The sequence below is a fragment of the Cygnus atratus genome, chromosome 17 (assembly GCF_013377495.2).
Source record: "Cygnus atratus isolate AKBS03 ecotype Queensland, Australia chromosome 17, CAtr_DNAZoo_HiC_assembly, whole genome shotgun sequence".
In the NCBI taxonomy this organism is placed as follows: domain Eukaryota; kingdom Metazoa; phylum Chordata; class Aves; order Anseriformes; family Anatidae; genus Cygnus; species Cygnus atratus.
The window spans coordinates 1360146-1379913 of NC_066378.1; the positions used below are offsets into that span (position 1 = coordinate 1360146).

Below are 19768 nucleotides of genomic sequence, written 5' to 3' on the forward strand. Positions count from 1 at the left end.
TAGTTTTAAAGCTGCCAACAAAAAGCTACTCGGGGAACACAGCACTCACCCCCAGGTGTCACTGCAGCATCAAACTACCACCACTCGCTGAGAAATGCACGGAACAATTGGCAATGCCCAGAAACTTGCAATTTGTATTCACATCGTCATTCTGCTTTTAAGTTTTCCCATGCGTGATAATGCAAACAAGAAAATTAGGTGTAATATCGTTCTGAATGGTTGATCAGTTACTGCTCTTTGCTCTTGAATCTCAGCATCAGGAAAGCACTCAGGAAACAAAACAGCATTTATTTTCCATTTCTAGTTGTTGTTGGGTTTTTTTTTTTTTTTTTTTTTTTTTAACCCAGATGCTTCCTTAAAACAGTGCAAGCCTTATCAGATGAGCTCCAGGCTCTTTGCTCGTGCCAGATCCCTCCGTTCAACCAGTTCAGGAAACTTCTCATCTTAAACCATGCACTCCTACAACCTCCTTTCCTAAGGCAGACTTCCACAAATAAGGAGATGAAGTGCACAGGAAAAAGCACCGATTTCTGAGCTCTACCTCCAAACCACACATACATGCAAATACAAATCCAGCAAGGCCAAGTTCCTCCTCCCTCCAGGGAACTCACCTGTGCCCCGACCAGCGCTGCTACGGGCGGATAAAACCTTCCTGCTCGCCACAAGAAAGAAATGTGAATTGACAATAAATCTAAATCCTCATCAGTGCAGACATCCATAACTTTTGATGGCATACCAGGGCAGTATCTCCTCTTTATTCTTTGCTTGCTTCCAGTTATTCACCATAATGCATCACCAAGCATCAGAAATACACAAGTACTTGACCAAAAAAAAATAACCAAGGATGAGGCAAAGCAGCAGGACCTCTGGCTGCGACTGGCTCTCAAGCACCAGGAGCAGCCCACATCCAGAAACCACGGCAAAAAGCCGTCACGAGCGTGAAACCCCGCGTCCCCAGCAGCTGTAATTGAAGGTACCTGCACCTCATCCTCCCTCGGCACCCTTCCCTCCGCAGAACGCACACAGACCAGAAATTCACGTTAGCTGGCCTTTCCTGCCGGTCCCCGCAGGCGATCCTGGTACGTCACAGCAAGGAAATGCACAGCTTCGGTCGCTTTTGGTTGCTTTTTTTCAGGAATTTCAAGCACAGGGGTCAGCACCCTGCTGAGCCAGATCCCGGAGTCACCGAAAACAAAAAGAAACAATTTCAGAAGCCGAGATGTAAATTCCAGCCGCCTGCAGACTGCCAGAAGAGCCGCCTCCAGCGAGTTTTGTCACTCAGCCCCACACCGGACCCCAAAAGCCACAAAGGTCATGGGGAGCAGGAACATGGGGTTTAACTCCAGCTGACCGCACCGCTAACGACTGCTCGACGCTGTCGGTGACTTGGCACTCAGCATAACCTCAGATGGCAGGAATTAGGAGTAATTCAGCTTTGACGACACTCTGAGCTCCTCATTTTCCCTATTTTTCAGACTGTTTCAATCTCCAGTGCCAACACCAGTAAACACACATCCAACTGTTTGGGCATTTTAGGATCTGGAAGACCCGAAGGGGTACTGAGGCTTAGGTAGGAGCTCAGTGCTACAGTCCAGTTCCACAGCTGCTTTTTTCCAGTACTATTCACTGAGAAAAAGAAAATGCATTAAATATGTATGTTAAAAACAGCTGGGACGTTTGCCAGCACGCCGTTAGGAAGTGGGAAAAAAGAAATGCATTAAATGAAACAATTTAAATAACGCCTCTCCGACAGGCTCTAAGAGGACAGCTTCCCATTGCCACGTCCCAAACTGGGGACAAAAGCAGCAGCCGGGGCAGACGAGCCGGCACCTTGAGCCCACGGAGGACACGACAGCCCGCAGGCTGATTTTGCACAGCGTTGGCTGCGATCTCCTCGGCTGGCACCACGTTTCCAGCCCACAACCCTCGGGGAGACCTGGATTTTTAGCAGCGGAAAGGAAACCCCTTCCAAAAGGAAGAGTTCAACAGAAAGGGCTTACGAACAAAAAAGACGCGCGGCCATTTTTTCCCTCGAAGGCTAACTTATTTCAATCATTTCCTTGATAGGATATTGAGAATGTCCAGACCCATTCCTGGGTCTTGCCCAGCTCTGTGACCAGGTCCAAGCGTGCCACCTGCTCAGGTGGGTATTTCAGGTCGCCACCTTCTCTGCCCCCCCGTCCCTCGGAAGCAGGCGCTGCAGCACAGCGGTAATGCTATCAGTCGTCTCTAGAAAGGAGAGGGGACCTTACCTGTCACTCAACACACAAACCACCAGCTGAACTCAGTTTCAGCTGTTTATATTGAACTGCTAACAGGCACAAACTAGGACTAGCGACCGCTTTGCAGCCCGCAGTTTGGACAGGTCTGCTCAAGGCGATGCCCTGCATCGCTGCTGGCTCCGTGCAGCTGAAAACGGGCACAGGACGGGAACTACCCACTGTGTTTCACATTGAAAAGCGAGAATGTCAAAGCGTGAGCCCCTTTACGGGCAGCAAAACCAAGGACCTCTTTTGGGAGACCCCCTTCCATCCCCAGGAAGGAGCAGATGGGGCTGGGAGGCACCAAACCACTAAAATCCAATGCCCCCCAGCACGTTTATCAGCAGCCCTGTCACGCACCTGGGACCCGCAGCACCACCAGCTCCCTCTCAGCCTGCAGTTCTGCCCCCTCACCCACAAGGAGGATAAAGGTGGCATTAAATTCTCTGTCACCGAGTTGATTTTCATTTCCCAGCGTGAGAATTTTGGCTTAAAAGCTTCTAAACTCCATGGGAATGATAAATTCCCACTCTGCTGACCACCCACACCCTGCAAGCCCCAGCCATCCGTTTCAAGGACTTGCACGCTGAAAGCTCATCCGTTTTAATCCTCTGCATTGCTTCATCTGAAATTACCCCACCCCACAAGCCCTGCCCCACCAAAAGCAACCGCTGCGCCCCAGGAGTGCGGACACCTGCGCTTGTTGGACGCCTGCGTGGCGCACGCTCGCACCGAGCTGATGCTGCACCGCTGAAACCGGGGAGCCGACTGCTGAGCTGGGGGAGCAAACCCAAGCCCCGTGCCACCAGGCAGGCTCAGCACCTCCTCCCCAGATCCAGACCCCCACTGTCGGGAGCGGGGCAGCTCAGCACCAGGCCCGATCGCTGGGATGCGCCCCAGGGAGCAGCTGCGGTGTCGCAATGGGTTTCAGCACCAGGAGGAAGAAGAGGGCTGCAGGAGCGCGCAGCGCCACGAGGTGCCAGCACAGGCTGGGCAGAGGAGCTGCTTCCACACCGATGTCTCCGTGCGGTGGGCGTTCGGCGGTCCCCAGGGGGCTCTGCCACTGAAGACCCCCCCCCCGAGCAGCCCGGTGCATCCAAGCACTGCCGGGGCTCACACCTGGGAAGAGCTGCTCCTCCAGAGAGCTCTCAAGCAGGCTTTGCCCACTAAAGCCCTGTGGCACGGAGGCCCTTGAGGGATAGTTGAAAAGGCACCGACAGTGAGCAAACGCCTTCAGCACCTTCACTGCCGGCCTTCTGCGGGGACGTCCCTTACCCAAAAGCTCCAGGAGCCTCATGATGGATCCCAGGCGACGAGAGCCCCGTGCCGCCAGCCCTCCTCCATGCAATGGGAACACGGGGTTCGTGGAGGAGACGAGCCAGGAGAGGGCAACCTGCCACCGCTGCATCGCTCCAGCAAAGCGCCAGCACCCAGCTCGGGCCTCCACCACGGCACCCGCACTGCTATGGCCACGGAGAGCAGCGTGCCACCCAGGGAACCAAGTGCCGCCGCCACCACAGCCTTCTTCTAGGTGGTTTAGGGTCATTTTGGTGGAGTTTCTCATTCCCTTGGGCCCCTGCACTGGATGCAATGCTCTGCAGTGCCCTAAACGACTGCAGAACACCTAAACCGCCTCTTCACCCGTCCCCAAGGGACACAACCCGTCCCACAGGGATGGAACCCGAGCAGTGCTCTCCAGGCACAGCCTGGCAGCCTCCAGCTCCCTGCGCGCTGATGCGGTCAGGTCCTATCCCTGCTTTGGCAGGGGGGTTGGACCCGATGATCTCTTGAGGTCCTTTCCAACCCCTGTGATTGTGTGATTCTATCACCACGAGTCCCAATTCACCGACTTCTCAGTAACAAGTGAAACCAGCGCATCGAACCCACACCCAAAGCCGCACACATCAGCGCTACCCCGCAATTCCAGGGGGCTGCCTGCACCAGGCATACCAGGTTTCTTTAAAGGAAAGCTGCCCCTTCCCAAACAAGTCCCTTGGCAGGTTTTCTCACTTCTCCCTGGCCCAGAGCACTCGGGAGAAACCAGAAACACAGAGAACAACTAATTTAGCCCCAGGAAGAACTATGGAGGGACTTGGTTTGCGCTTCAAGGGTGGAACAAGCCATGCCCTAGAACCGCAGCCAGGGGAATTACTGTTCTCTTTCCGTAGGACAACAACTCTTCTCCTTGCTGGATCACCTAAACTTAGTGGTGAGATTCTCCAGACCACCCTGCGCTCATCGGTGGTTTTCATTTACTTCCAACCAAAGCATCGCAACCAGGCTAGCCCAGAATAAAACATTTCCCTTGCCCACACTGAGCTCAAATCTAATTCTCCGTTTTGCAGGTGTGGTGCAGAAGTTGACATGCTCAGGTGGACAAAAAGCGAAGCAGGAGGCTCCCTTGCACCCATTCATGCCTGAATGACTTATTTCTAATTAGAATTGTTTTTATTTTCAGACCTAAACATTGATTTTCCTCCAATAGCCTTTCTCTGTGCCAGGAAAAAAAAGAAAGCAATTGCAAATCGTAAGTGCCTAATAACAACACAGAAATACACCGAGCCAGTTATCTGAGCTGGAAACACTCCCCCTTGCCATGTCCAAGGCGTGCTCCCACTTGTACAAAAGCCCCTGCTATGTCATTCAGGGTGACACAAAACACTTATGGGTGAAACTCGCTTGCTTTGAGCCTTTAAGTAACAGCCACGCCTGTCACCACTTCATGGGCACTCTGCATCCCCACGTAGCGTCTTGAGTTTATGTGGTACGGTTTTGGTAGCTGGGGCCACAGGGGTGGCCTCTGTGAGATGAGCCCTGAATCTGCCCCGTGTTAGATAAGGGCCAGTTTCAGCTGGCTCCAAAGGGACCCGCCACTGGCCAGAGCCAAGCCACTAAGTGATGTTGGTTGCACCTCTGAGAGAGCAGATTTAAGAAGAAAAAAAAAAAAACGGCTGGGCAACAGCAGCTGGGAGAGGAGTGAGAACCAGCCCTGCAGCCACCGAGGTGAGTGCAGGAGGTTCTCCAGGCACACAGCAGCAGTTCCCCTGCGGCCTGCAGAGAGGCCCCTGGTGGAGCAGGCTGTCCCCCTGCAGCCCATGGGTCCCACACGGAGCAGATCTCCACGCTGCAGCCTGTGGAGGAGCCCCCGGTGGAGCAGGTGGATGTGGCCTGGAGGAGGCTGCAGCCCATGGAGAGCCCCCGCAGGAGCAGGCCCCGGGCCGGAGCTGCAGCCCGTGGAGAGGAGCCCACGCAGGAGCAGGGGGTCTGGGGGGAGCTGCCGCCCACCCGTGGGGGACCCGTGCTGGAGCAGTTTGCTCCTGGGGGATGGACCCCGTGGTACGGAGCCGTGTGGGAGCAGTTCTTGAAGAGCTGCCGCCTGTGGGCAGCCCCCGCAGGATCAGTTCGGGAAGGACGGCATCCCGTGGGAGGGAGTCCGCATGGAACAAGGGCAGAGAGGGACCGAGAAGCAGTGGCAAAGACAAAGAGCTAGGGACTGACCACAGCCCCCATTCCCTTGCACGTCTCAGGGAGAGAAGGTGGAAGAGGGAGGATGGGGGGAAGGTGTTTTTAGTTTTTCTTTGTTTCTCACTGCTCTAGCGTGTTAGTAATAGGTAATGAATTCCATTCATCTCCCTATGCTGAGTCTGTTTTGCCTGTGATGATATTGTTGAGCGCTCCTTGTCCTTACCTCAACCCTTGAGCCCTCTTCATCGTATTTTCTCCCCTTTTCCCTTTGGGGAGGGGGACAGAGAGTGGCTGTGGTGGAGCTCAGCTGCCCAGCAGGGTGAAAGCACCACACCTGGGAACTGTGCCATTAACAGCACCGGGAAAGCCCCACGGATGCGATGGGTGCAGAAAAGCCTAGGTGTCAGATTTAAGCATCTCCAGACAACGCTGCTCCAGAGCCGCTCGGGGCACTTGATGCGAGCAGTACCTGCAGCAGAAGGCAGCACCATCACATCCTCCATGGAAAATAAAAAAAAAAGGACCCACGTTTGGAAAAGGCTGTGATGCACCTCACCCTAAGCGTACCAGGAACTAGCGGCTGTTTGCTTCGTTTCTCCCTGCAGCCGCAGGCTCCCCCCAGCCCCTACCAGCTATAAAGAAGCGCACAGCCTGCGCTCAGCACGCGCTGTGCTCAGTGAGCTGCTGCTTGTGAACCTACACGGCACGGGTTCGTGAAGGCACTGCTGTAGGTCCAGGACATCAGCCATCAGGCCTGGAAGTCCAAGGGTAAGTTTAAATCAGAGCTGGGCCCAGCCCAGCAGTACAGCCAGCAAACGAGCGCCCTGGGGCTCAGCAAGGAAGCATCCTCACCGACTTGTGTCCCAGCTGCAGCTGTAAGTTAGCAAAATGACAGACTAAGCTAATATTAGCAAGCACAGCGAGTGAAACAGCACATCCCTCCCACTTCTGCCAGCCGCAGAGAAGCGGCTTTCAGAGCGCAGGGAACAGGCTGACGAGCCCAGGCTGCAGCCAGTCTCTGGAAGAGAAGACAAGCAGCAGGGATGAGGGCGGCTTTGCAAGGCCAGAGGCACGCTTTGAAGATCCAGCCTGCACTGAGCTGGGAGCTGCTCACACAACAGCCAGGTGTTTCAGCGAGCAGAGCTCCACAGCTCCAGAGGAAACCTGGCTCGGAGCTTCCCCTCAACGCTTCCCATGGGGCCGGCAGCTGGTTCCTGCTGGAGCAGCCCTGGCCATCTCACCACCGCACCAGATGAATTAAAAATCCCAATATTCACAATACCAGCTGCTCTGAAGCCTGTGAACAAGATCTCAGCAGCACAGCTCAGGTTCACAGCTGCCCGGGCTGGCTCGCTGCTTCACCTGCAAGCAGACACGTAAAACAACCCTGGAATTGTTTGGGCACACGAGCCAAAGGAGCCTGGTTTCCATCCTGCTCTCAGGACACACAGTCACACCAGCCTGGAGGGACAAGTGACACAAGTGACAAGGCAAGCAGTTACACAGAGGTCACGTGTGCCGTAATCAGATGAAAAGGCAGGGGAAATCAAGAACATACGTGGGCACATTCCTCCGGTCTGGCCAGTGCGGCCCCATAGCCTAACACCAGCAGGAGGCCACCAAACCTGCTCTGGGGGCAGAACCGAGCTGCTCTGGGACCCCCGAGCACCAAACCCCACCAAGAAGTCCCCGTTCGAACAGACAAAGCCCAGCATTAACACCCACTGCCTCTGTTTGTCTGCAGTTCCTGCTTAGAAGCAGCCAACAGCGAACAAACCCAAGGCAGAAGGACCGGGCGCTGAATCCCATTCTCCGCAGCCATGCCCAGAAACCAGCACAACTCACAGGTGCTTCGGGGGTTTTGGGACTCGTGTGGGAGCAGTTTGGAGCCATCCCAATGGCTTGTTCCGTGCCCACCCACCCGGCTCCTCACCAGCACCAGGGCAGCATCTCCTTCACGCGCAGCAAAACTCCCCAAATGCGTCCGAGCCCCCTGCAGGCAGAGGACGAATCCTGATGGAGGCAAGGGACAGGCGGGAGATGTTTCGAACCTGGGGAAGTGACTACACACCACTCGTCAATCACCAGGTGAGGTAATTAATCATGAATTAAGGAAGACGTGTGCATACACTTCCTGTTTTATTGATTTCACTTTGCAGTCTTGACAAGTGACCTTGATAAATTCGTTTTTTCTCAAAGTGTGCAAAAATGGTAAAATCAAACAATCAACAAAAAGGCCACTGAGCATTAGACAAAGGAAGCATTTATTTACAAAGAGCTGACAGGCGTGAAACAGTGGAATTAACACTTCCTCAAATCACGCACGCACCCACAGCAAGAGGCAGCAGCATTTGTCCAGGGTGCAGGAGAAGAGAGGCCGATAAATAAGGAAACGAGAAACATGCACATTTCACAGAAACAAAAATATTGAGCAAAAACTCAAGACTTTCCTTTAAGATCACAGTGAAAACAACTTTTTTTCCCTCCCTTACAAAAAATACATTCTGTACATCACAGCATCAGCAAAGCCTCACAGACCCAGAGATTGCTGTGTGGGTCAGGCCAGCATGTGAGCACCTCAAACCCCACGTCCCAAGCCCTGGACACAAGTAGTTTATGAAACCCACACCCCACTCACTGCTCGGCCCAGCCAGGCTCAGTTGGTTTTCTTCTTCCCTAAAGGTTTTCTTAGCACAGCCTCCAGGAGCCCCCAAAGCTCCCAAATGCCAGTAGTGAGCACAGGCGGTGCTCCCTGTCACTGCCACGGAGCACACCTCGCCTGCACACAGCCTACCGAAGTATCAGCTCCCTCAACTGCATTTTTGAAACCCTAAAAAGTGTTTTTCAGGCTCACGCTGTCACGTGAAAGCATACCCACAGAGCGCCCAGCAGCACCAGAAGTGAGCACCATCTCTTTGTCATGTTTAAAGGGTGGGGGTCAGCCTTTGCCCCTCCTGCGAAGGGTTTGGGTAATGCTCCCAACATGCAAATTAAATGTAACAGGAGAATTAAAAACAAGTTAATAAAAAAAAAAAAAAGGGCCTTTCCTAGCTTGTGAGCTACAGGAAAATCCTAAAAGATTGCCCCATCCTCCTGACGGTGCAGACAGAAGCTCTCTGCTGCTTTAAAACTCAGCTTCACCTGATGCAGTGCGAGCAGGAACTGCAGCCCAAAGCAGGGAAGCAGCTTCCAGCTGTGCAGGTTTTGGGCTGAATCTCAGCTGAACATCCATCTATGGGAATCCATCAGCTGCAGAAATTCAGTCGACTCGATTAAGGATTTGCCCCCCAGGCCTCACATCCCAAGGTTTGTGAAACCCTGCAGGGTTCTCCTCTGGGGTCGGCAGATGCCCTGACTCAGCCTACGCACCGCTCAGGTTGAGAGAAATTCCCCAGGCTGATCAGATCCACTCTGAAAACAATGAAAAAGGGAAATCACTAGGGTTTTTCTCTTTTTTTTTTTTCCTGCCACTTTTCAATTTCTTAGAACATGCCAATACGTGTTCCGGCCACTTCCTTTATGCACCCATACTTAAAGTGGGTCAATGCTTCCAAACCCTCTCCATTCAGGGCAATTGCTGGTGGAGCCAGCCCTGCAAACACCCAAGCATGCAGCCTCGGGAGATCCAGAGACACAGCCACCTCCTGTGCACCTCAGCCCCAGAGCCCGACGCGAGATGCCCATGAGCACGGTGACAGCGAGGGACGGATCCTGCCCAGCACTCGTGCCCATGGTGGGGCAGAGGCACCAGAAACGAGGAGCCACAGATCCCACCAGAACGCAGCTCCGGACGGACGCTGGGGAGGTGAGGGCTGGGTTGTCTCGGTCCCTCCCCGAAGGTCAGGTTTGAGCAGTGAAGACAAACCGTTAGGAAATCCAGGGCAGCAGCGCAGAGAGCACAGAGGACAGGAGAAGCGCGCACAGAGCCACCGGAGATGGCTCCGGCAGCTCCCTGGCACCACCGCAAAGCGCGGCCGGCAGAAAGCTTTGTGCCTCGATGCTGGCATCCTCTGAACGCAGCCTGCACCCGACCCGGGATGTCAGGGCCCCAGCTGATAACGAAGCGTAATTATTTCTAAATGAGCACAGTGGAATGTTATTTCACAGAGAATAAGCGTTCCGAAATAAGATCGGCATTAAGTCTCACAGCTCCATTAGTGACACATCGCAGATCACGCAGGATTACCTCCAGGAACGGACTGAAACCGCCAGTGGGATTAGTCTTTTATGGACACTGCCAGAAAGACGCAGAGGGCCAACACGGACTTCCCAGAGACTGAAAAATACAGATGGAAAACCCCGAGGGCCAAGCACCACTGTGAAGCCCTTACAGAAATCCCACTTGCTGTTTTTGAAAGGGGGAAAAAACTGGCTGAGAGTCTCCGAAGTTCAAAACCCTGATTAGGAACGATTAAGACTGGGAAACCCGAGAGAAGAGCTCTGTCTCAGCAGAACTGCCAACCACGCTTCCCGTGGCAGCAGCTCCTGGCAGAGCAAACAGCAGCCGGCAGTGCTGGGAAAATCCAGACTGTGCGGATCAAAAGCTAATTAGAAGAGCAAGGTAAGGGAGAGCTGGCAGTGAGCACCCCTCCCGACATGCGCCCCGCGAGCCGAGGGAGCGCAGCAGCCAAGCAGCCGCGCAGAGGAGCGGGATGCAGCAGCACCCCGAGGAGGAAGGGAAAAGGGAGCGTGTTTGTGAAAGGCACTGACGGAGCTGGGAACAGCCAGCGCTCTTCCAGCAAGCAGCGAGCTGGCGTCGGGAGCACGCAGCCAACAACGAGGGCGATTGTCTCGTCATGCCACAGTCGGAGCAGGAACGCGAGGGACAGGCACCGGAGGCAAGGGAGGACGTCAACAACGGGGCGATTCACAGAGCCGGGCAGGGAAGGTTGCAGATGCTTTGCAGCATCCCATTCCCAAGTCAGACTGTCTTTAGCAAGCAAGCCCCTTGCCTGGAAAGAGGGGAAAAAACAGACGAAATTCCTCAAGCAACAAGACCGTGGCTATCACCAGCGCAGTCAGAGGAAAAGCTTTGGAATAGCTAATTATGGACACTTTAATGCTGTAAGGCACCACAGACAGGCTGACTGCAGCGCACCAAAGCCGGAGAACCACGCGCCGGGAGGCTGCGTGTGACCTGCACCCCGGTGGGACCGCTTGCCTCTGCGGCAATGCTTTTGTTCTCCAGAGCTGTTCTCCCTTTACTCTGCGCTGCAGCAGAAACCCAGCCCAGAAGCAGGGTAAAAGGCACCACCGGTCACCTCCATCCTCCTCCCTTGCACCACCCCAAGCCACCGGCCAAGGTTTTCTCTTTTTCCTTTGTGATGCCCAGCTTTGGTTCTGCCCTGACATCTCCTAAGCCCTGATCTCAGCACGAGGCACTGGGCACCTCCTGCAGAGGTGGGGCAGGTAAGCTGCCTGCGGCACAGACACGAGCACTGACCCACCCAGTTAACTCCTGCGTTTTCAGCACTATGCTGATCAAACACGCCTTTGGTCGGCCCAAACTCTGCACCAGTTTGGGAAGCGAACCCAGGCACAGGAGGGGATTGCACCTTTTCCTCCTACAAACCCCAGAGCAGGGGGGTCAAAAGAAGTTATCAACTCACCTCTCCAAGGAACCAAGCAGCCTGAGTCCATTTTGGAGATGTCAGTGTTTAGGCCACCAGGGACAGATTTCTACCCTTCCCTTGTAGGCTTTTCCAAAGACCTCACATAGCCAAGAAAATAATTCTCAAATATCCACCACTCAGAATTTCACAGAATTAATTCCCATACCTCATAAAACTGCCCTAAAACAAAACGATATTTTACTACCTCAAAACCCAGGCATTGATCACAGTCATCAAGTCTACCTCATGCTCCCAAAGCCACGTCGGCAGAGAGAAAACTGAGCATAAGGAAGAGAGAAAAGTTCACCAACCCCTTATAAAGGCAGCTAGAAATAAGAAGTTGGGATTATTTTAATGGAATTAAGTGTGACATTGTAATTGAGAAGAGATACATGATGGCAACTCATCTCCACTCTCGCTTTCTGCCGCTAATCCACGCAGTACTGCTCGTGACACCGGCCAGGCTTCTCATCAGCGAGGACAGACACAGATAGCGAGCTCTCACGTAACATCTGCGAGTACTTGCTCATGTCCCAGCTCGTGCCTCCTTACCAAAATAGTCCAAGCCCTGCACTGGAGAGAGGGGAAACCAGATCCCCTTCAGCTACACCCTGGAAGAAGCAGCAAGGTCTCCCATCTCACAGTTTGGGTATAGGGTTCGCTATTTCTTAAAAATAGAAACGAAAAGTAGTTCTATGAAAAGAGCACCTCTTCTCAACACACGGCTCGAGCTCACCAACACTCACATTAAAAATGTTTCTGTGTAAGTTTACTTCAAGAAAACTACTGGGGAAAAAGGCAATTTTCATCCAGCAAAACATTCTCCCAGCAGCTGGGCATCTGCAGAGCCGAGCAGCACCACCTGCACCCCGTTACACCGCCAGCAGCAGAAAGCCCTCGGGGGAAGCGGCCGAGAGCCGCACACGTTCCACCTCCTCCTGCCTCGGTGCCGCCGGGGCACGGGAAAGCAGCGAGAGAGCGCTGATTGCTGCAGAAATACAAGGCTAGGAAAGGCGTTGGGGATCACTCAGGGCAAGAGGAATCGACTCGGACGACTCCCACGTGAGCAGGCCTGAAGGACCTAAGGGCTCCTTCAGCAAACCCAGAGCCTCGTCCCTCTGCTTGCAAATACGCAGCTCGAGGCTCTGTGCCAGACCCAGCATTCACAGCACGAGCAATTCTACTTTGACTCAAACAGAACTGTCCAACCTAACACACGTCCATTCTCCACCTGAATTACGAGGTCTCTAACTGGGACTAAACATCAGCTGGGTGAGCATTCAGCGCAGAGTCATTCCAAGCCCTCAGCTTCAACTCCACAGCACAAGGACCCGGCGCCCGTTTGCTGGGTTCTGGCCCCCGCCCAGCCCGGGCAGGCCCATCGGTGGCTTTGTTCCCCGCCTCGGCTGCCAGCCCGGACCGCGGCACGGCCCCACGGCGAGGCAGCCGGGGCATCGGCACCTGCAGGCAGCATCGCTGCCACGCTGCTCCTACCACGAACCAATGGCCTGAGCTGGCTGAAGTTAGAAAGTCAGCGCATCCAGAGCCTGGAGACAGGGAGGCCGACCTCCCCTGCACGTAAGGTCCTTTGTCAAACCCAGGTCAGCTTTCCCCTACCGGATCAGCAGCGTTCGCATGGCCGGCAGGCAGGAAGCACACTGCACGATGCCGTGCTCAGCTGGGCAAAACACGCGTGTCCAGAAATTTCCATCTTCTCCTCAGTCAGCTGCATTCCCCATCAGCATTTACGTACGCTCCAGAGCTGCAGAACTGCGGGACAGAGGGTTCACGATACTTTATGTAATTAAATCTGTAGACGCTGGTGCCACAGAACACAGCGTACTTAAATAATTACGGGAAATGAGTAAATGGCTCACGCACTAATCAACTTCTATATGACCTTGTGGGACAGCTAATTATGCAAAAAGTCAGACCACATGAGTCCAGGACTGGGGGCTCACTCCCTGCAAGCCGAGCCGGTTATGCTCTGGCGCTGTGCTGCTCTCTGTAAAACAGGACGCTAAGCACAGACCGCCCGCCCTGCGCTCAGCGGCCAGCGTCCAAAACCACTGTCCCACCCATCCAGAGATGAAAACACTAATGCGCTGCCTTCCAGAAACGCGGTCAAACCAATTTTCTGTTGACTGTGTGTTTTTGTAAGGCGGCAGCATCAGGCAGTGCTGCTCAGACATCCACACAGCCCCGAGTGCCGCTCAGAAGAGCCATGCCCAGCAGTCGCATCGAGCGCACCGCAACGCCTCGTGGTTTTGGTGAACACAGGCAGCACTTCCCCTAGGGAAGGAGAGTTTTTTTTCTTGATGCAGTGACCCAACCACAACCTTCCTCGGTGGCAATTCTGGAAGCTAAGCCTCATGCCTCGTGAACACTACCTATGGACGCATATTCACTGCGGTCAATACCACAGAGCAGCATTTATAGATGTCCCGAAGCCCCAGACCCGGACCAGGAGAGCAATGTGCTACAAAAACTCAGAACAAAAGCAACCCCAAGCTGGGCAGCGAGTATCTTACCATACTGTGAAGCTATGTTTTCATTTTAAGCAGAATGTAACGAAAGCAGGTGTTCCCTACATCTTCTCTCTTGCATAAGGTTTGATTTCCAGCATTCAAGATAAGAGCAGAGTGGTTTTGTAGGACAAAAGGGGTGGCTGGCTGGCTTTTTAATACATACATGGTTTTTGTTTACTGTGATTTGAAGCCATCCTTGTTTGTGGAAGAAAACCAAATGTGAATCCCAGAAGAGTTATGAACACAAATATTTCAGAAATATTGTTTGTTAAGCACTTACCAGATCTGTTACACAACAGAGCAGTAAAAACTACGCTCTTGGGAGGAGCACGCATGGGGTTTTGACAGCTTTACATAATGCAGTTGTCCTAAATATACACTAATAAATACCAAACCAGAGCTTAGCGTGTGCAGAGGGCAGACAGGGAATATACACAGGCAACTAGATTTATGCATCATTCATCTAGAGCACTACCCCACACCGGGGGTGAACAGGAGAGGCACTGCTCCGACATTTTGTCGTGAATCAGAGCTCCCTGGGGCGCCACTCACCACTGTGCTTTGTGCCTCCTGCAGCATTCCCCATCCACACTGACCACCCCGGTCTCCATGAGAAAGGCACACACATCCTACCTTCCAGAAGCAGCGCTGTAACTTCACTTTCACTTGCTCTCCACAATTTACAGTCATTACCCAGGGGCTTTAAAGATTGGCTTAAGGCTGCATGACCAGATGAGAAGACGTTTGGCGCATGCAGTATTGCTTAAAACCCTTTGCGACTCTTTGGGAAACAGACAGCTATTTTTAATTGCATCTGAAACGGTATCTGCTAGGGTTTCTGCACGATTTAGCAGGCACAGAAGGGCTGGTTTACAGGGAGGTTTTAAGAAGGATCCAGCTGCACGTTTGCACGCTGAGCCGCACTCTACCTGACTGGTTGTTCCTCATGCGGATGGCTTTCGCCTTGGCCAGCTCCAGCGCCGTGACCCAGCGCTGCCTCTCCACCTCCGAGTTGGCCTTCAGGTGGTACGTCCTTCCCCCGTTGGAGAGCACGATGTTACACGAGTCCTCTGTGTCGATGTGGGCCGTCGACAGGTTGATGGTTCCACGGCACGTGTGGGCCATCTCCGCCTGCGTCCTGCACAGGAACAGAGGACAAGGAAGCGTAAATCCCTCCGCACCCACCCTCCCCGCAATGGCCACTGACGCTCCCGTGGGCCCCGACCCGCACACCACCAGGGCATTTCTCATCTCGTTTGCGTTGCTGCTCTTCTCTCCCCCTGCAACCCCACCTTTATTACTCTCCAGTTTCATACATTTCCATATCCTCTCCCTTCAATCATTCTCTTTTGTCCAAGTTTGATAAGATCTTGCATGCAAAGATCTTCATTTGTAAAGCAAATGAGCGTGGCATAATTCCTCCGGGGCTGTTAAAACACCTTTACTGCTGGCAGAATTGCTGCACACTTCAGCAGGTTTAATCAGCACCAAGAGCGGGCAGCTATTCTGGAGCCAAACTTTCCAAACAATCAACCCTCGCTGTACCCCCGCTTAGCCAAGCGAGGAGAAATGGGTATGCTGCTACTATGGCACCTAATTCTCAGTGAGCAGTTCACAAAGCAGCTGCAAGAAGATGGAGCTCCAGGTTAGGACAAACCTTCCTTCGGATCGTTATCCAGGGATCAGGCTTTTCGTTCAACCCACCCTGCAGCAGGCACAGCCCATGGCTGCTTACAGCAGCATCCCCAGGCTCGATGTGAAGGGGCAGAGCCCCTCCACCAAGGACAGCAGTGCAGGAAGCATCCCCATCCTGCCCTGCGGTTCTGCTGGTCCAAAGCAGGGACGAGGGCAGAGACGCAGCAGGTCCCTTCAGAGCAATGACTCCCTGCTGCTTGTGAGGGCCGCCCCCCTGGCGTGGGCAAATGAGTATTTCCAGAGCTTCAGTCGGCTCCTCGGGGGCTTTTCGCTTTACCAGAGCTGAAACCATCACTCATCTTGCACTCGTTTCGCTCTTTGCCCTTGCCAGCTCCCCCCGCCCGGCAGATCCCAGGCACCGGCTGGGTGCTGCCCTCCTGCCCAGGGACGCTTTGGCTTGCGGAGCACAAAAGCTGTGCAGGAACAGCACACAAACCGACAGCCAGCGCTTCAAACACTGCCTGGCATGTTTTCAGAAGCACCTAAAGGCACTTTTTTTTTTTTTAAGCAAAGACTAGATGTATCAAAGGCATTTGGGTACAAAGACAAATGCCTAATGTAGTCCTGAAACTGCCTCTCCACCCACTGCTGCACTTACAGACACCTAAAATAGCTCAGCAAGAGCTCAGCCCCTGAGTCCCACAGCCCTCCCAGCACCCGGCTCAGGCACAGCCCACAGCACAGCAGCGTTGGCAGCACCCCACGCAGCCCACCCCCGGCACACAGCCCACCCCCACGGGGCTGCCTGCTTTCCAGCCGGGGGTGCGGCTGCCGTAACCCCCATCCCTCCAGCCCCTCGCACAGCCTGGAGCAGCTGAAAGCCGGATCTGCGGGCAGGAGGAAATCAGAGGGTCTCCTTTGACCCTCATTGCATCTCCTCCATCTTTTACCACCCAACCGTTTCATCCCATCCTGCCCAGCTCTGCCCCAGGAAGTGTTGTGCTCTGCCCCAGCACAAGTTAACCTTGCCCAGCGCGTTCACCACAGAGGTAAACCAGGTCCTATGACATTTCTTAAAAACCCTCAATCTCCCCAGGTCCAGGGGATCACGCTGGAGAAAGAGATGCAACTGGAGAAAGCAGAGCAACGCTGTCATGGGATGAATCAGCCTCATGTTTTCCTCAGTGGCCCTGCCCTGAATCATTTCCAGAGTCCTCTCTCCAGCTCTTTTCCTGACACGAAGACCTGTTGGAATTAGACAGATGTCAGATAATAATTAGATGGATTTTTCTAATATTTCAGCAAAATACATTACTGCACAGTTGCTCACTGAATTGCAGTACCAGGAGGAATCAAGGGAATTTGTAGGAATTTCTTTCAGCCACTAATGGCTCCTTTATTTCCCCCCAAACCAGCAGCACAGTCCCTACTAAGGAATGTTCTCAAAGTTTGTCATCATTAGCTTTAACTCCTGAAGACAGGGGCCTGTTAGAAATACCCGGGGGTATTTGCTTATCAGAAGCTACTGAGTGCATCATGCAGCCTTCAACAAAGGCATCACCACTCTGGGAAGACGCTCACTCGGACAGCACCGGCGCAAGAAATGACGGACAGTAAGACACGAAACCACCAGGCTTAGTGGCAGGACCGGAGAGAGCCTCAGCACACAAAGCTCAGCCCCAGTGTTTCACAGAACAGCCTGCATCAGCCAGCGTCCGCATCTCCCCTCCGCTGTTCTTCTCTGAGGTGTCTTAACCCAGCTGTTTGTCCTGGAACCACAGCCCCCCGAGGCACAGCCCTCCCAGAAGGGTTGGTTCATCCTCATCTGGATTTAAGGTGCCCCAGCTGGGCAGATGCCTGTGCTGCTCCTTACAGGGCAATGCCAAGTCTCTCCTGACCTTGATCCTCCTCCATATGCAGAATCTTACTCGTCTTTACTCAACTTCATCCTGCTTCACAGCACGGTTTGGGTTGGAAGGGACCTTAAAGCTCATCTAATTCACATTTGATCAGGGCATTTCTAGATATTCCCTTCTTCCTCCACTAATGACTTCCCTCCATCTCCCTAGCAGCTGCCCAGCCCCTCTCAACCCCCGGGCCACTCATGACACCCGCATAAATGCACTCAAGTCCAACGGCCATCACTGGCCACAGCTTTTCTATCACTTTACATCAAGTCGCATCTTCACAGTCATCAACTGCCGAGCATCAGAAATTTCTACTAAGGCACACGAACCGGCTCGTACCAACAGCGTGGCATGCACATGGCCATGCCCGCCAGCTCCAGGAGCATCTCCCCGTGTTCCCCGAGAGCTCAGAGCAGTTTGGCAGCTGCTTCCTTCTCCACATCACATCACACGGGCAGGGGTACAGCGAGCTGCCCCGGAGAGACCACGAGCACCAACCTCAGTGCTGGTGGAGTGCTACGCAGAAGGCCGGACATCTGCCAGCTGTTGTAGCTGAGCAGGAGCTCAAGGGCCCTGCTACACCAGCTACACTGCTCTGAGGGCTCTTACCTGCTCGGCCCCAACACCGTTCCGCAGGAAGGAGTTAACCTGGCACCACGTCCAAGCTCGAGGTGCAGCCATGGAAAAGCCTCTCGGCACTTCCTAAGGTTGCGGTTGTTCAGAGCAGCACCACCGGGAAAGTTCAAACCCAGTGAACACGGCGTGGTGACGCTTGCTTGTGGAGGAGTGAATTTGGCTCCAAATTAAACCAAGCACTGATTTTCATTTCCAGAGTCACCCACCTCATGATGCGGCACGTACTGGTGTGGTCCCAGGAGGGATTGCTTTTCACTTTCAGCAAACTGCTAAAATGATTTTCTCTTACACAGAAAACAAAGGTCTCCAAGGTGACTTTGCTAAATCGATTTAGTCACATAAAAACAGCCCTGCTCTCCCACCCAAGAAAACTGTTTCTGTATAGGACTCTGCTCTTCAAGCTACTTCTCAGTGCAAATCTGCATGGGAAATCAATTCCCATCGCTCAGCACCCACACACACGGCAGGCACCTGACCCAGCTCCGAGCCAACAAGCCATTTCCTCTGTCCGCATGCAGGAGAGTAAGAGGTGCCCTTCAGAAGCACTCCTGTTCAGCTGGATCTGCTTATTCACCGCCAGCAGCTCAACTATTGCATAACGTGATCCAGGCAGATTTTCTGATTCTCGACTTTCTGCAATAATCTGAGAGCTGCACATATGGGAGAACACGTGGGCAGGCTGCAAAAAGCTGCCCAGGGGTTAAGTGTGGGCATGGACCACGCAGAGGTGACTGCTGCTGGGTGTCTGGGACTTTCTGCTGCTCCCTCGCAAAGCTAATTACTGGATTCACCTTCAGAGATGTGAAATTACAGCTGTGCAGGGAGGGACGGCAGATGGCTGCCTGGCAGAGCCCATGCGTGGCGAGAGGCAGCGGAACCGGACCACCACGGTCCAAACCACCTCGGTGAGGTCCCCGCACGTGCTCAGCCGCCTCGTGCCCAGCCGGGGACACGACTCCTTCCGTCCCGCGGCGCCCAGCAGCACGGACAGCATTGTCCCGTTACAGTTCGTACCCTGAAACGAGGCAGCACCAAAGCATTCACCTTTGTTTTCTCCACAGCACACAGAACATGGGAATCAAAATGTAAGATTAGTGCCATTACTCAGGCACCCTACCCACAAGAAGCACAGCAATTTGCAGAATGCTGGATTTTGCAAAAACCTTAACAACCAGAAGATGTTTGAAAACATTACTTGCATCATCTTCTGGTTGTTAAAACATTATTTGCATCATTTCTCTCTTTATTTAAAGAAGCCACTTAAATACCATGGAATCATAGAATATCCCGAGTTGGAAGGGACCCATAAGGATCCTCAAGTCCAACTCCTGGCACCGCACAATACCACAAATTTAATACCACAAATTTAAATATACAGAGCTTGACAACTTAGCTCTTTCAGCTATTTAGAAAGGCCTTCACTACGAAACTCCCAGGGTCTGATCTTCAGCATCCTACTGCCTGACAGACGAGCTACGTGGCGTGATGTAATAGGAACAGCAAGCCGCTGTTTAAGGACCCGCCTTCCAGTTCTGGAGGAATACCTGAGCCGCACATTCCCGCTTTGCAGTGGAAAAAAAGGAATCTTATAAAGGAATTTCGTTGTTTTATGGTAAGAGCTCAGAAGACGGGTTTAGCAACAGAGCAAAGATAAAAAGGGAAGAAAAGTAGACAGCGAGTTTTTCATCTACTAGCTCCACAGTTCGGGTTTCTGTGATATCACA

General features: G+C 53.3%; 1 protein-coding gene across 2 annotated transcripts in view; it reads right to left on the reverse strand.

Annotated features, from left to right (window-relative positions):
• The window catches only part of OSBP2 (oxysterol binding protein 2), a 97674-nt gene that overhangs the window by 57359 nt on the left and 20547 nt on the right, over positions 1–19768 (reverse strand). For both annotated transcript variants that reach the window (XM_035571092.2, XM_035571093.2), the window contains exon 2: positions 14796–15004. In XM_035571092.2, the coding sequence (XP_035426985.1) occupies positions 14796–15004 (209 nt within the window). The remainder of the gene's footprint in view (positions 1–14795; positions 15005–19768) is intronic.